Genomic DNA, 16017 nt, shown 5'->3' with positions numbered 1-16017 from the left:
CATTGGACATGCAGCAAGGTGACCTTGAATCTGTCTCTGGAGCTCCTCCTGCTTTCATAGCATGAGGCACGATGCATTTTTCAAACTGCTGAAGAATTCAAGGTGCTATCTAGAAAAGATGCAAATGAAGACATTGAAAATAAGTAGATAAATCAGGACAAAGGGAAAACCGAGGCTCAGAAAATTGAGCTGAGACCAGAGGAAGACGTCACTGAACAGAAACACTGGCTGTTAGATCCCAAACGGCTTCTGGGTGGGCTCTGAGCTTCCTCGGGGCCAACACAAAGAGGGAGGGAAAGCCGGTCAGTTACAAGAATTACATCACAGTGCCTTTAAGGTGAAAGCAAGCCAGTTGTTCCTGACATTGTGGGGCATGATGGAGAAATCTCCCCATGGCCTTGATCAGGGAGACACTGATGAGAAAGTCAATGGGAAACCATAACCTTGGCTCTGTGTGGAGCCAAGAAGAATGGCTTTGCCTTAGAATACGAAGTGCAGATGCTCATTTAGAAGCTCGCTAAAAGGAAGAGCACGTGCTGGCAAGGAGATGAAAGGATCGATATGAGGTCCCGCAGTGTGTGTATGTGGAAGGCACTCACTCCTGCATCAAATCTGGTCTTTACAAACTAACCTCCCCTGATGCTTTCGCTCAGTCTCCTCCAGACCTGTGGCCTCTGCCACTCGGCAGAGTCACTGATGTGGGAAGGAGGCTTTGCATTTATTTAGTTCATTTTTAGCTGCTAGGAGGCTGGCACAGTTGTCTGCAGCCACAGAGGCCCTTGCTGGGGTCATCTGCTCCAAAGTAGCCCAGGATTCTCCTTTCCTAAGTCTGCACCTGCCACTTTACACCTCGCTCCAGAGGGAGCGCGGCAGGACTTGGCACTGGTGTCTGTGGCACATGTAGGGCCGCAACAGGATAGACCTGCTCCGGCTGTTACAGTGGGACGAGGAGCTGGAATAGTTGTAGCAGAAAATGTAACCAGGAGCCAGACAGTCCCGCCGAACTCCAACAACATGGGCTCCTGCTTTGTCCTGAGAGGCAGGCCTGGATGGATGTCTTTGCCCCTCCTGGAGCGTGTGGGCATGGGGCTTCCGAGGCGAGCGTCACTGTGCTGTTCCTGGGGATAATCATAGTTTCCTCTGTTTCTGTTCTGTGCAGAATAAATTACTCTCTAAAGACCTGTCTCACACTCACCCTCCGTCTCCTCCCGCCCGCCTTCCATCTCCTGATCCAGCTGCCACTTCCTCTCCATCCACCGTTGACTCTGTGTCTCCTGCCAGAAAGGTAGTTGTCCTGATAATTTGCTGCCCCACTCTCTGCATGCTCCGAGACGTCCCCCTGCCCTGCTCGGCCTGCACAGGCCAACGTCGGGAGCTTGGCTTAGCTGAGATGAAATTTGTAATATAGTTCACAACAGCTCTGGACTTGGTTTTGTTTTTGTGGGGACACAGCAACATAGCGGAACAGGCAGCACACAAAATCCTGTCGAACGTTGCTCATTCATCCAGCAAGCATTAGCTGGGTACCCGCTGTATGCCAACCACTGTGCCAGATGCTGAGGAACTAAAAAGGAGGTGGTACAGTTTTCTTAGTACAGTTTAGATGGCAAACAGCACATTAGAATAGAAATACGTAACTTTTTACCATATGAAATTGCCGATGTTTGTCTGTATTTGACCTAACATTATGGCGGTTTCACATGGTGAATCTAATACAATCCTATCCATTAATTCTATGACAGATGTAAAAGGCGAGACTGTAGGAACTCAGAAGGGAGAAGCCAGGAAGGAATCACAGAGCAGGGAAAAGGGGGCTGAGTGTTGAAGGTTGTACAGCAGGGTGTGCTGGAGGAAGTAGAGAGTGAGGGTACTTTAGAAAGGGTCCGGCATGTGCAAAGGAAGGCAGACAGGACTTGCATGAATGGAAGGTCAGACTTCTGGTGTGATTTGAACTTGGGGGTGAAAGTACTCATGGGGGTGCAGAGAATGAGGATGAACATGAGCCCACTCTTTTTGTGCTAAGGAATTTCATTCTGGCCTCTTACAAAGAGCCCCTGAAGGCTCCTCTCTGTGTTCTAGAAGCATGACTTGGGGAGCAGTGCAGAGGTCGGCTTGGAAGGAGGAGGCGGGGAGCTAACTCTGCTTAGGCTGATAATGAAATGCATCATGAGCAATTGATAAGTTTGGGTTCTGGAGCACTTTTTATGTTTTCCCTTGTCCTCCTATCACCTGATATGCTGAGAACCCCGCCAGGCTGGGCAGGGAGAGGGGCGGCCCCTGGAATGCATGAGCCTAAAAATGGACAGGAAGCCCACTTCTGCTGCTGCACAAGAGAGTAGGTTTGGAGTCTCCTCCCTGCAGACTCTGCTGCTCTGAACGCATCCAATCCGTCCACCTGCCACCTGGACTCAGCTTGGTGGGTGGTGCTGAGGGCCCCCTTAATAGAGTTACTACTCATTTGCTTCCATGCTTATAGGCTGATGCACAAACCAGCTTCCTGCTGTTACATTAGTAGGAAATTAGGAGTTGCCTCCTTGTGTGTAGTGGGTTCCACGTCCTTTGACACCCATCACTGTGGGAGGAAGTGTGCGGGTAGGGTCTCCAAGAAAGGAGCAAGGAATCTTATCAGCCCCACCTCCTCCAAGGTCCCCAATGCATCCCTGGACTGGCAGCAGGAGGTGACATGGAGAAACCAAACACTTTCTCTTTCCAAGTCCACCAAAAATAGCCAAGGCTGAGAGGCCGCATCTTGTCCCAGGTCAGGCCTTGGTCGGTGTCTGACCTTAAGTCCCCTGATCTGCCTGGGCCTCCATTGCCTCATCAACAAGAGAATGATTCCTGGCTCACGTGACGGTGAGCTATATGGGTGGAGATTGGCATCACTCTCACTAAAAGGCTTCTGAGTAGCCCTTTTGCCCTTCCCTGGGGAGTACTTCCTGCTGTGGAAAAGGTCGTTGTCCCCCTTGACAGAATGACACAGGTGAGGGCACCCAGTCACAGACAGGCAGTTCATGCTCCTGCCTGGGCAGTGGGCCTGCACCCTGCCCATCTCTGGCCCAGACTCTCTCTGGCTGGACCGGGTCAAGGCTGTCTCTTGCCCCTGCTTTGCTTTTGACCTCAGGATGGCCTGGCTTGGTCGCTGCCCTATCAGCGTTGAGGGTGGAGCCACCATGCTTCCCAGCCTTTCCTAGTGAGGTTGCCAGCGAGTATTAGTTTTCTAGGCAATGGCCTAGGTCAGTCTCATCTGGGTACATGTGTGGCCTTTGGGGTCTGACAGCTCCTATCATATCAGCATCACACATCATCAGAGGAGGCCCTGGCTGCCGCTTCTCCAATGGGCTCTTCAACCAGCTTTACCCAGTGTCACTCTTTAGGCCAATGAGTAGACATTCATTCATTTGACAAATATTTGTTGAGTGACAGCTTGGTGTCAGGCATTTCAGGTCCTGGGTGTGCATCAGTGAACAGGAGTCATATTCCTGCCCTGACGAGGCTCGCCGCCTAGTAAGGGAAGTAAACAGCCAACAATCATATCATATAGAAGTATGTTATATAGTATGTCAGGAGCTAAGATGGTCTTCCTGTGGGAAAATTAGCAGATAGCAGGGACTTGGCGTCTAAGGGAAAGGGAGCAATTTTAACACGGTAATGGGAGGTTCTTCCTGGGAGAGTGTGACCTGAGCAGGAGCAGAGCCGCAGAAAAGAAAGCAAGACGCAGAGGGGAGACTAGTGCCCAGGGCTCCGGGCTCCAGCCTGGCATTCTCTTCTCTGTCTCACAGAGGCCGGTGTGAATGGAGGCTCCTCAGAAGGAGCAGCCCAGAGGCTGCGTCCGTGCGGAGCCCCACACCCAGGTGCAGGGACGGCTGTCAATGGGGTGGCCTTTGGGATGCCCAGCCCCAGTCCCCGGCCACCACCTCTACAGCTTTGTTCCTTGTTTCTCCCAGGTTGTGCTAGAACAATCGCCCCCTGTTTTTTCTTACCCCATCTGCTTAGCCAACCTTGGCCATCAAGTGATGGTGTAATTGGGGTATTTTAATAGCTTCCACCCTGATGTGCCTTTCACAGTGTGCCTGGGAATGATTGGGGAGCTCTTAGAAAGGGCCACCCTGGGACCCTGGGCAAGTCACTTACTGTCTCTGTGTTTTAGTATCTCCATTTGTGAAAAGGACCCAGGTTGCACCTGATACCCACAGACCCCTCCAGATCTCATTGTGAAGCCATCTAGGCAGTTAGGGCTGGAGTGGTGAGTTTCTTGGAGAAGATATCGCCAGCTGCACCGCCACCCCCACCCAACTTCCCTCCCTCCCCTGACCACACCCGACCCTTGATTCAGCTATGCACAGGCAGAATCTCCTCTAAGCGATGGTCTCCTCTGAGAAGAGAATTGGCTGTCCCTTAAAGTAGGTGACAACCTGGGGACAAACAACTTCACCTGGTTTTAGTGCAGCTGAGGGAGCCCCCCTCCTGGAGAGAGCCTGGGGCCTTCATGTTTCTTTCCAACAGATTGGAAAGAAACTGCCCTCTTTGCCCAGTGACCCAAATTCGCCTCAGGTCAGGGGAGCCCGAGGAAGGAAAGTGCACTTGGGAACTGGTGCTCAGTCCTTAGCAAGCTCAGGGCAGACGGCATGTCCCTGTTCCTGCCCTAGAGCCCTACACTGCAACTCTGAGGGTCCGGGGAACAGACCTTGCCAAACCGGCCATGAGGAGCACCGGTTGCTCCCAGGGACAAAACCTTGGGTCACCGACACTGCCTTCAGGCTACATTAGCCCACCCTCTCGGATCGAGGCTCCACCTTCAATTTCAGAGTGATCCTGCTGGGTGTTCGTTTGTTTGTTTGTTTTTGGCCTGAGCAGTTACAGAGAACCTTGAGGCCTTCTCATTTAGGGCCCAGATTCTCACCCCAGAGTCTTGTCTTCCAAGACCTTAGACTGTGGAACCACGCCCTGTCTTATGTCCTCCGTACCACTGGACTCCTCCAGCCCATCAAACTAGCCCACCCGTAGTGGTGTCAGCCCCCATCATTCATTAGTTAACTTCTTTATTTGAAAAGAGAGGCCACTGCTCGTTTGACTTCTGCCCTGGCTGCTCGCCATTTGCCACGGCTGAGTGTTTGCACAGCTGAGCAAGAGAGATGGCCTCACTAGGCTGAGGACTGTGGGTTAGTCCTCCCGGGTCAGAAGAGCAAGGTGCATTGCAAAAGGAGCTTTCTCTACCCTTACAGGTATTTGTTTTAAAACTGGATTTGCAGGGTTTACTCTAGAGATTTGCATAGTAGAGAGAAGCTGGGTAATCTTGGGTGGCAATCCGCCTTTGTTCCATCTGATACAGGATAGTTCTCAAGGCTGCCTCCAACCTCATTGTCCTCCCTGTCCCAGGGATAGAGGTCGGTGGCTCTTTGGACATGTCCTATGTGCATTCCAGCCTGGGGATTCAGAGTGCTGGTGTGTCTCAGGGAGGCAGGGTGCTGTAGGGAGAAGGATATGGGCTTGGAGTCACACTTGGAGTCAGAGCACCAATTACTGTGTGACCTTGGACAAGTCAGTGGCCCTCTCAGTGACTTAGTGTTCTAGCCTGTAGAGTGGAAGGTGATTGGAATAATGCAATGCCTAGCCTGTGTCAAAAATGCCTGAAGTATCTGACGAATATGCTCTTTCCCCAGTAGAGACTTCTAGAAGAAAGCTCATTTACCTAACATGCATGCTGATTTCTCTTTTTCTAACAGCAAAGAAGTCACCTTCGGGTTTCCATTTCCATCCCAGCCACTTAGAAGTAGTGAGGCTTGAGTGAGTTAGAGACTCCCTGGACCTCAGCTGCCCCTGGCTGTGAGGGGGAGATTATAAGACCCACCTTGCAGGCCGTGAGTGTTAAATGCATATGATGATCAGCCTGGCACGAGGGGACAAAGGCGCAGATATGGGCTCCCCTTGTTTGGGGGGAGAGCAGGTCACAGACCCCAAGGCCTGCCTGTGTCTCAGCTCTGAGCGTGTAGTATCGGGACTCCTTTGAGCGTTTCCTAACCTGGGCATATGGCTGAGGACACAGGTCCACCAGCCTGCTGTCTGATGTTTCTTGGGCAGGGACTCTTCAGTGAGGAGTGCCCTTGCTCAAGCAGGCCCAGGAGATGTCCTCTGGCCCTGCCTGTGGAAACCTCCTCGTCTTGTGAGCCCCCAGTGCTGAGGCCCTGGAAGCTTCACTCTCCCCTCTGCCTGACCCGCGTGGCCTTTATGATGCTCAAAGCAGGCCAGGTGGCCACAGGTGGCCCAGCTCTGCCCCGAAGCGAAGCTTGGACACCTGGTATTCTTGGCAGAGTTCCAGGCCCCAGGGGTGACATTACCATTGTTTGGACATGAAATGGCCCAGGAGCCTGCTTCCTCCTTCATCCAGAGCATCTGCCCTGAGCCAGGGGTGCAGAAGTGAATGAGACAGAGTCATGACATCGGGGAATGCCAACCAGAGGGTCTCGAGAGAGGCCAGCTTGGAGCAAGGCAAGAAAGGCTCCAGCAGCCAGGCAGCGACATCACATCCCTAGCTGGGGTGACAGGAATGCCTCTTTGTGGAGGTCCAGGCATCTTGGGCAGCCCATGGTGGTGCTTGGTACCTCACAATAGGTACATTCCCATGTTAGCATCTGGGTTGAGCAAAGCCAGGACGCTCATCCTGGGTGACCCCATTGTTCTTCTTACTCGTGCAGAGGAGGAAACCCAAGCAACCAGGGGTTTTCCCAGTGAAGGCCATCTAGTGAAGAGAGAAGTCCCAGAACATGGGCACATGAAGCTGCTTCAGATGCATTAACCACCTGCCAAGGGCTCTTGGGAGCCCAGGGCCGTGCGAGGCACAGCCCAGGTTCTGTGATGACCCTCTGTCGCAGCCCTGCCAGGATGGTGTTAGCCCCCCATTTGACAGAGGCAGAAGCTGAGGTTCACAGAGAGAAGCAGCGTGTGTGAGGTGAATTGAACGTCGTGTGAGATGATGGACTTCCTGAATTCTTTAACCATTCCAGCCTGCTCGAATTCACTGAAAATAATTAGACTTTACAATGGAAAAAGGAAGGGAGAAGTAGCCCAATTCTGTAGCTTTACAAGAATATCGAAGGATACATAAAGAATTATGAGAAACTGTCCCATGCCCTCCAAAATGACCAATTCTTGAAAAACCAGAGACAGGGGCGTGATTGAGTTTGGTCACATCGTCAGGTTGCCCAACTTCGCATCTGACAAACTATTCCCAGCCTGACGGTCCATTTGTGACTTGCCTTTCAGTGCACGAATCTCCTCGTGGAAAACCTCCAGATGTTTCTCTGAGGTCAATACCAGGCTGAGTTTTCTGGGAGTTTCCCCATGAGTTGAGCATCTCTTTCTTTCTCAGGGTCCCGAGAGCCTGGTAATTCCCTGGTCAGCTACTTCTTAACGCGCGGCCCCCCAGGCAGGTGCAGGTCGGTGACGCAATGGGCACAGCACGTGAGAGGACGGTTAGACTCCAGCAAAGCCATGCGGCATTGCCACACACCCCGCGTGTGATCCTGTTTCTACTAATTCATTTTTATTGGGTTCCAAAGTATCCGGCCACCAGGAATGAGGGATTAAAAAGAAAACTTTCACCACCAAAAGTCTGAGGAGCACCAAGCCAGCACAGGGCCAGCTGGGCGCGTCTGCACTCTCGGGGAGCCAATGAGGCGTCCTGCTCTCAGGAAACACAAGATAGCCTGTGATCCCCACTTTAACGGCCACCTTCACACTGGTCTTTGGGGTGGGCTTCATGGGCCCCCTTTCACCCTTTAGTCAAGTTCTCCGTCACCTGGTCTCTTTGTGACGTCTCCAGCAAGTCCCCATCCACCTTTTGAGAGTGACCAGTGGTGATTCTGGGATGGTTTCCATCAGGCTGGGAAGGGCACATAGGAGACCCAGCACTGTTTTCCTGAAGGAGGCTCTCATTCCATCATTCTTCAGAAGGCCATTGTCAGAGTGGGGAGGTGGGTGCAACTGGGAGAAAGGAGCCTTTGGGGCCTATAGTGAAAGACAAGGCGCAGTCTTCACCCCACATCCCCTGGCCAGGTGAGTGGACGGTGCCCCGTGCTTGTAGAACAACTGAGCAGGTTCACCACGGCACAGAAATGTCTCGGCGACACCCCCAGCAACCTCATAGGCCTTCGCGTGCTTCCTTAATTGCTCCCTAAGTCATGATTGTGCAGAAGCTCAGTGATGCAAAATGCTTATTAGCTAAGTGGTTAATAAGATCTCATTAGGGACTCGTATGTAAAGCCCCAGGAAGTGCAGTCTCTATCTCTGCTAACTCAGGGGAGGCAGTAGTTGCACACGGGTATCAGGGTATCATGGCAGCAGCAGCACCATGGTGCCTTTCTGGAGAAGCCAGGGGAGGTGGCCACAGGGAGGTAAATCTGACTTCCTCTCTTTATTTTGATGTAAACCCAGGAGGTGTACTTAGTATTCTCCAGCCCCTACCTGCCGGGCCTGTGTTGGGGGCCTTAGCGGGGGTTGGAACACGAGGTAAACAGTGGCATATTGTCCTCAGCCAGTGCACCTGAACATGTCTTGAAAGCAGGAGCCAAGTTTCTTGGCATTTGTGAAACCCTGAAAGTTGCAGAGAGTGTTTGAAAGCAGAATCCTAATCTCTCCCAGGCTGGACCAGCTGAAGTGGGGGAGGGGGACCTGGGGTAGGGAATGGAGTAACAGCCTGGCAGCTAGAGGTCCCATCTGTTGGAGTCGTGGGATGCGGCGCCCACAGCCTCATTTTCTACAGCCCCCAGAACCAAAACATGGGCTAGAGTGATAGGTCCAAAGTTGCTGTTAGGTTGGGGTTACCTTTATGAGAAGGGCGAGTGTCATTCTTTCAGCCTGCGTGGCAGCCCCCTCCCAGTCATTCCCTTGTAGTGCCTGTGCTTTTGCTGGAATCCGACTCAGGTTCTGAGGATGGGCATTGCTACAGGAGGTGGGGGGCAGTGGGAGCCGCTCTTCCCTGAACTTCCTGCTGAGTGTTAGAGCTTTACTGTTGTGGGATTAGACATGGCCTCTCAAAAGCAGTATTGGGTTTAGACTGAGGGCATTCCATCACCCCCACACAAGCCCCTGTTATTTGTTCTCCCAATGGCCATCAGCCTGTGCCCGAGGGCTGTCAGCCTCAGTCACAGCTCTCTCTGGCCACATCTCCCAGAAGCTGGATTCAGAGGCTGGGGGAGGGCCCGGAGCCTCCCTCCTGCAGGGTCATAGGGTCAGGAACAGCGTTTACAGAATCTCACACTGTGCGTGTTGGGCGCCCTGCACAGGACACTGTGGCATTCCTGGGGTGGCCTTGCAGAGCTGGTGGGGAACAGGGGATCAGGCCTCATTTGCTGGGGTGGAGGGGGGAGGTATGATTGTACCCTGTTTGTTTGGGCTGTCAGCTCCCACCCTTCCCTGGCTCCTTGACACATCATCAGGCAGGGGTCCCAGGGCCCTCGTGGAATGGCTGCCTCCCCAGCTCTGGGCTGGCCTTGCCCTGCACTATAACCGGGCCCTCTGGGCACTGCTGCCCAGAGCCTGCGGTGAGCCTCCTCATCTAGATCCCTCCACCTGCCCTGCCCCGTGTTGGGCGGCTTCGCTCCCATTCCAGTTACTGCTTTTATCCTCAAGGGGGCCTGGGGGACTGGCCTGAAGGGACTCTGGTCAGGCACGGCCATTGCCCCCTAAGGACACGGGAGTTACAGGGCTGTCTGTGGCTTGCTGAATTCGGAGGAAGAAGGGAGGGAAGAGTCAAGTTCGTATTGGCCCAGCCCCTGCTAAGTGCCAGGCACTTTGATACATATTCTCTAAGTTCTTACTCGATATCCATGAAGCAGGCACAACTGAGGACAATTGCAGGCATGATTATCCCCATTACATTAAACTTGAAAACTGAGTTAAGCAGTGGAGAACTTTGTGCCCCATCTCAGCACCAGCTCGCAGCGATGGGGGTCCAAACCTTCCTCCCAGTCTGCGGGGTCTCCACATTCACCAAGCAGCAGGTCACAGCTCTCCATCCAGGGGGCTGGCAGCAGCAGTGTGGCTGCGCTTCAGCTGTCCATCTGTCTGTGAGGTCTCGATTCCTTAGCTCTTTGTCTCCTTAGCTCAGCTTCTGTGCCCCACAGGCTTTTGGAGGCCCTGGTGGCATCGGTGCAAACATGCCTTTTGCTGGTGACCTGGCCAAGCAGCCCAAGTTGTCCCAGCTGCTGACGAGAAAGGCTGTGGGGAGGCATCTGTGCGGGGGTGGGGTCAGGAGACCCGAGTATGGTCCTGAATCTTGTGTTTGTTTGCTAAGTGGCCTTGGATAGATCCTTCCTCTCTCTGGATTAGTTCACCCCATCTGTGCACTGAGAAGCCCAATGACTCCCGAAGGCCCCGAACCCCCAGGGGATGTAGTTCTGCAGAGTCACCTGCGCACTGAGGGTCACAGGGTTCTGTTTCCAGCCTTTGCTACATCTCCAGATTGCCTGCTGCCCACACCTGGCTGGGTTTGCCTGTCGGGTGCTCTTTGCATGTGGGTGTGGAGCCCTCTCCCACATCCAGCCTGTCTATGTTTTCCTTCTCGGTGCTCGCTGGCCTTACCTTTGTCTCTGTCTCCTCTACTTCTGCTCTTGGGTAGCTGACGGTAGGGAAAGTGTCCAGCGGAATAGGGGCTGCAGCTGAAGTCCTGGTCAATCTGTACATGAATGATCACAGACCTAAGGCCCAGGCTACCTCTCCGGACCTGGTAAGAACGCACGTCCCTCAACTTTCTCCCACAGACTCCGGCTCTAGACTCCCAGCGAGGGCACATGGGATGCAGAGGGGATGGCCTGGCCCTCTCCCAAGGTGCCCCTTCCCATGGACAAGAGGGGCTGAGAATGGGTTGGATCAGAGCAGAGTCGGGGCGTGGGGCCTGCGTTTCCTTAAAGACAAACCTCACTTGGAGACCTTGGGGGTTGCTTCACAAGGCAGAGCCTCTTCCAGGCTGTCTGGAGATCTCAGCAAAAACCCAGGGAGGCCGTCCACACAGTTGGCTGTGACCCACTGTCAATGCTTAGTGTCCAAACTAAGCGGCCCATTGCACTAAGGTTGAGAATTCAGTAATGGAGAAACATCCCTTTTCTTTGAAGTCCCTTTCGCCAATCAAGGCCACTTGCTGCTGTCACCAGCGATTTGAGTTGATGGTTCCTTTGGTTTCCTTTTGGCACATTCCCCTAGAATCACCCTGCCCTCCTGCTCCCCCTCCTCTTGCCCCCTTGCATTCAGGCATTTGCCTGGCAGCCTGGTGGGCTGTGGCACACGCCTCTCCCTTCTGCAGTTTCTCTTGAACAGTTTTGATGCCACAAGCTTTCTTTGCCTAACTGAAGTCACTGCAGGGGGACAAGGATGTAGAAAACATTCTTTCAGTGAGCTCACTCTGTATCCAGACAACACTTACCCCCTGGGACAGGTTCCTGGAGAGGGTGTCACTGGGCAGGCGTGTTTGTGAAAGACGCCCACTCCATTAGACCAGGGGACATCACTCCCACCAAAACCGGAGCAGCCAGGCAAGGGGACAGCCAGCCACTCCTAGAGCTGCCCTGCGGCTGGCCTGCCCAGGCATAAAATTAACAGCAGCCACTGCAGTTGTGGGGCCTGTGCTGGGGACATATCTTCCCACACTCACTGTTTGCTGCAGCACCTGCAGTGACGTGAGCAGGAAACAGGAGCCCACGACATCCCCATGATTCAGGCCGGAACTTCTGAAAGCCCAGCCTCGCATTTGAAGACTCTGTCTAAGCCCCAACCCACTGCTCTTCTCTCCCACTGCCCTGTGCCCCCCCAGGAAACGATGCGAAAGGCATTTCCCCTGAACCTGGGTGGCAGCGACACCTGTTACTTCTGTAAGAAGCGCGTGTACGTGATGGAGCGGCTGAGCGCAGAGGGCCACTTCTTCCACCGAGAGTGTTTCCGCTGCAGCGTCTGTGCCACCACCTTGCGCCTGGCTGCCTACGCCTTTGACGGCGACGAAGGTAACCACCGTCCCCCAGGGACAGTGCTGGTCTCTGGCCTGGGCTCCTGGTCCTCTAGAGGCTCTGGGACACCCAACAATTCCCAGGGAGTGCAGTGTCATCCGGATACTGTTCAGGGAGCTGGAGCTCCTCCCGACGGAGAGGGGCCCCCTGTGGTGGGCAGGGGCCCCTGAGGGAGGAGAAAGCTGCCCGCACCTGGCATGCTCTGGCACTGACGGGCACCCACTGTGTGCCACATGCTCTGTGTACGTTTCCTCATTCAGTCCTACCACCTTCCATCTCCCCCGTGTGGTCGGGAGACGTGGGCTCGGCACCAGCTGCTCATGTGATAAGGGCTCAGTAAATGACGGCACAGGACCGCTGTAGTGACGTCTGGCATCGTTCTGATACGTGGCTGACCAGAGGGTGTGGATAAAGGGATTGCACTGGAATGCACGGTCCCAATTAGTTTCCAGTTTTCAGCCCTTGATGTCTGTGCTGTCAGGCATAATGAGAGATAGTATAGCGCAGTGCTTCTGAGTTAAGACCCTCACACGAAAATGCTTGGTTCAAATCTAGACGGTAGCACTTATTAGCCATACAACCTGGCACCTGTTCCCAAACCTCCTGGTCCCTCAGTTTCCTCATCTGTAAAATCAGGATAATAATAATACTTAGCACATAAGGTTGTTAATTCATGGGAAGCATTTGGAATAGTGCCTGGTATATTGTGAGTCCTACGTGAGTTTTTTCTATTGTTATTATTCCTATCACTATTGTTACTGATTTAATGGTGAGCAAAGGCTTTTCTAGAAAGTGCCCAAGGTCCTGGGCAGTAGCCAGTGGCCCAGAGTGTGTCTCACCTGAGCTTTTCCTCCCTATCACTGCTGCCCTCTGTTCCCAGCCCTTCCCACCCCCAGGGGCCCCAGAAAGGACACAGAGCTAGAAATGGTATTGCTGTCCATTTTGTTGCCTGAAAACTGGTCTTGGGAAGAGAATTGGCCTTTGAATTACCTGAGGGTTTCGGCCCCATGCCTGGGAGGCAGCAAAGGGTCCTGTGCCTCATCTCAGGGTCCCTTCAAGGCAGGTGACAGAAACCCCTTCCCAGCTGTGAGCTCTCCTGGGTTTGTTTTCATTATTGGCGTCTTCTGACCTAGACAGTGGCGAGCACTTGGCTCAGGTCTCCCGTGGCTCTGGCTTGCAGGAGAAAACGTTTGTGTGTATGTGTGTTTCTTTTTACAGGCAAGTTCTTCTGCAAGGCTCATTTCATTCACTGTAAAACCAATAGCCAGCAACGAAAGAGACGGGCAGAGTTGAAGCAACAAAGAGAGGTACGTTTTGCCTTGAAAGGGCTGGTGGAACAGGGAAGGCCCCTAGATAGGAGAAGGTTTCCAAGGGCTCCTCCACATTAGGCTGACATTTCTGACCCTAGAAGGACTGAGACCCACAGATGGAGAAGAGAGCTGTACTCCCTGGTGTCAAGGGCCCCTTTGCCTCAGTCTGTTCAGCCAACCCCTTGGGTATGTCCCACCAGATGCCAGCTCCCAGGTGAGTGGCTGTGCTGGCCTCTCATGAGGAATCCAGAAGTGCTTTCTCATATGCCAGGGATGCAAAAGTTACTGATTATCTTCCCATGGTCCTCTGAGTCCTGTCTTCTCCCCACTGCTCCCCACCATGTGACCATTGGGTGCTGTTTGTAGAGATGCCTAGTATGGGGCCATCCTTTGCTGAGATTTCCAAGTCCTTTCCCCCAGTGCTAGATGTCACCAAGGTGGTGAGCCATCGGGGCCTGTGGACAGCTAGTTATAGTGTCCCCTCTGGCAGCCCTTGGTAAATACCTTCTATGGCTTGACTAATCACAACAACCAACAAAGATCCACAACATACAACTTTTTTCTGATTACACATTAATATAGGCTCAATGTAGAAAAGTGCATAAATAAATTAAAAATATATAATGAAGGAAAGCTAAATCACTCATCATCACTGTATCCTGAGAAAACCATAATTTTGTAATAAACATTTCCTTCCAGACTTCTTCTTATGTGAATATACTTTATCCTAGTCAGAATCCTATTACTATAGGTGGATAGGACTTCTGGCCAAGATGGAGGCATAGGTAGATATACTTTGCCTCCTCACACAACCAAAAGAAGGACATCAAATTTAAAAGCAAAAAATAACCAGAACTGCCAGAAAATCGAACTGTATGGAAGTCTGAAAACCAAGAAGTTAAAGAAACATTCATCCAGACTGGTAGGAGGGGTGGAGATAGGCAGCTGGGGCGGAGACCATGCACAACAAGGCAGTGGCTGGAGGGCCAGGTGGTCCCATATTTGCATGTGGATAAACTGGGAGGAAGAACTGGGGAGCAAGGCAGACAGCACAACCCTGGGTTCCAGTGAGGAAAAATAAAACCTCAAAACCTCTGGCTGAAAAAAAGCCTATGGGGATTGAGGTGGTGGGAGAAACTCCCAGCCTCACAGGAGAGTTCATTGGAGAGACCCACAGGGTCCTAGAACATCCACAAACCCACCCACCTGAGAATCAGCACCAGAAGGGCCCAATTTGATTGTGGGTGGCGGAGAAAGTAACTGAAAGCCAACTGAGAGCTGAGCAATCAGCATCGTTCCCTCTGGGACCCCTCCCCCATATACAGTGCCACAACACAATTATGTGGGTTGCCCCACCCCAGCAAATACCTAAGGCTCCTCCCCTTACTATGAAACAGGCACACCAAGACAAAAAAACATGGCCCAAATGAAAGAACAGATCAAAACTCCAAAAATAAAACTAAGTGATGAAGAGATAGCCAACCTATCAGATGCAGTGTTCAAAACACTGGTAATCAGGATGCTCACAGAAATGGTTGAATATGGTCGCAAGGGAGAGAAAAAAGTGAAGGCTATGAAAAGTGAAATAAAGGAAAATGTTCAGGGAACCAACAGTGACAGGAAGGAAACTGGGACTCAAATCAACAGTTTGGACCAGGAAGAAGAAATAAACTTTCAACCAGAACAAAATGAAGGAACAAGAATTCAAAAAAATGAGAGGCTTAGGAACCTCCGGGACAACTTTAAAGTTCCAACCTCCAAATCATAGGGGTGCCAGAAGGAGAAGAGGAAGAGCAAGAAATTGAAAACTTATTTGAATAAATAATGAGGGAGAACTTACCCAATTTGGGGAAGGAAATAGAATTCTAGGAAGTCCAGGAAGCTCAGAGAGCCCCAAAGAAGCTGGATCCAAGGAAGCACACACCAAGGCACATCATCATTACATTAGCCAAGATTAAAGAGGAGAGAATCTTAAAAGCAGCAAGAGAAAAGGAGACAGTTACCTACAAAGGAGTTCCCATAAGACTCTCAGCTGATTTCTCAAAAGAAATCTTCCAGGCAAGAAGGGGCTGGAAAGAAATATTCCAAGTCATGAAAGGCAAGGACCTACATCCAAGATTACTCTATCTAGCAAAGCTATCATTTAGAATGGAAAGGCAGATAAAGTGCTTCCCAGATAAGGTCAAGTTAAAGAAGTTCATCACCAAGCCCTTATTATATGAAATGTTAAAGGGACTTACCTAAGAAAAAGAAGTTTATCAAAACTATGAACAGTAAAATGATAACTAACTCACAACTATCAACAACCAAACCTAAAAAAAACAAAAACAAACTAAGCAACTAGAACAGGAACAGAATCACAGAAATGGAGATCACATGGAGGGTTATCAGCAGGGAAGAGGAGGAGGGAGAATGGGGGTAAAGGAGCAGGAAATAAGAAGCATAAATGGTAAGTACAAAATAAACAGGGGGAGGTTAAGAATAGTATGGGAAGCGGAGAAGCCAAAGAACTTATATATGACCCATGGACATAAACTAAGGTGGGGGAATATGAGTGGGTGGGGGAGTACAGGGTAGAGGAGAATAAAGGGGAGAAAAAAATGGGACAATTGTAATAGCATAATCAATAAAATATATTTTTTAAAATCCTATCACTATTTTATCTATTTTTTTTAATAACACTGTATCAAGAACAATTTCCTTACATGCATGAT

The 16017-nt window shown here is 51.6% G+C and overlaps 1 protein-coding gene across 13 annotated transcripts in view; it reads left to right on the top strand.

Moving 5' to 3' along the window:
• MICAL2 (microtubule associated monooxygenase, calponin and LIM domain containing 2) overlaps nt 1-16017 on the top strand; it is a 214867-nt gene that overhangs the window by 122205 nt on the left and 76645 nt on the right. For 9 of the 13 annotated variants that reach the window (XM_045194029.3, XM_045194031.3, XM_045194032.3 and 6 more), the window contains 4 exons: nt 1160-1285; nt 10616-10723; nt 11804-11990; nt 13212-13300. In XM_045194029.3, coding sequence (XP_045049964.2) covers nt 1160-1285; nt 10616-10723; nt 11804-11990; nt 13212-13300 — 510 coding nt within the window. The remainder of the gene's footprint in view (nt 1-1159; nt 1286-10615; nt 10724-11803; nt 11991-13211; nt 13301-16017) is intronic. The other 4 variants (XM_045194037.3, XM_024558747.4, XM_045194039.3 and 1 more) reach the window with 2 other exon arrangements.

The sequence above is a fragment of the Desmodus rotundus genome, chromosome 5, assembly GCF_022682495.2.
Source record: "Desmodus rotundus isolate HL8 chromosome 5, HLdesRot8A.1, whole genome shotgun sequence".
NCBI lineage: Eukaryota > Metazoa > Chordata > Mammalia > Chiroptera > Phyllostomidae > Desmodus > Desmodus rotundus.
The sequence above is the reverse complement of the archived record's forward strand: the minus strand, read 5'-3'. Positions and strand labels throughout refer to the sequence as shown.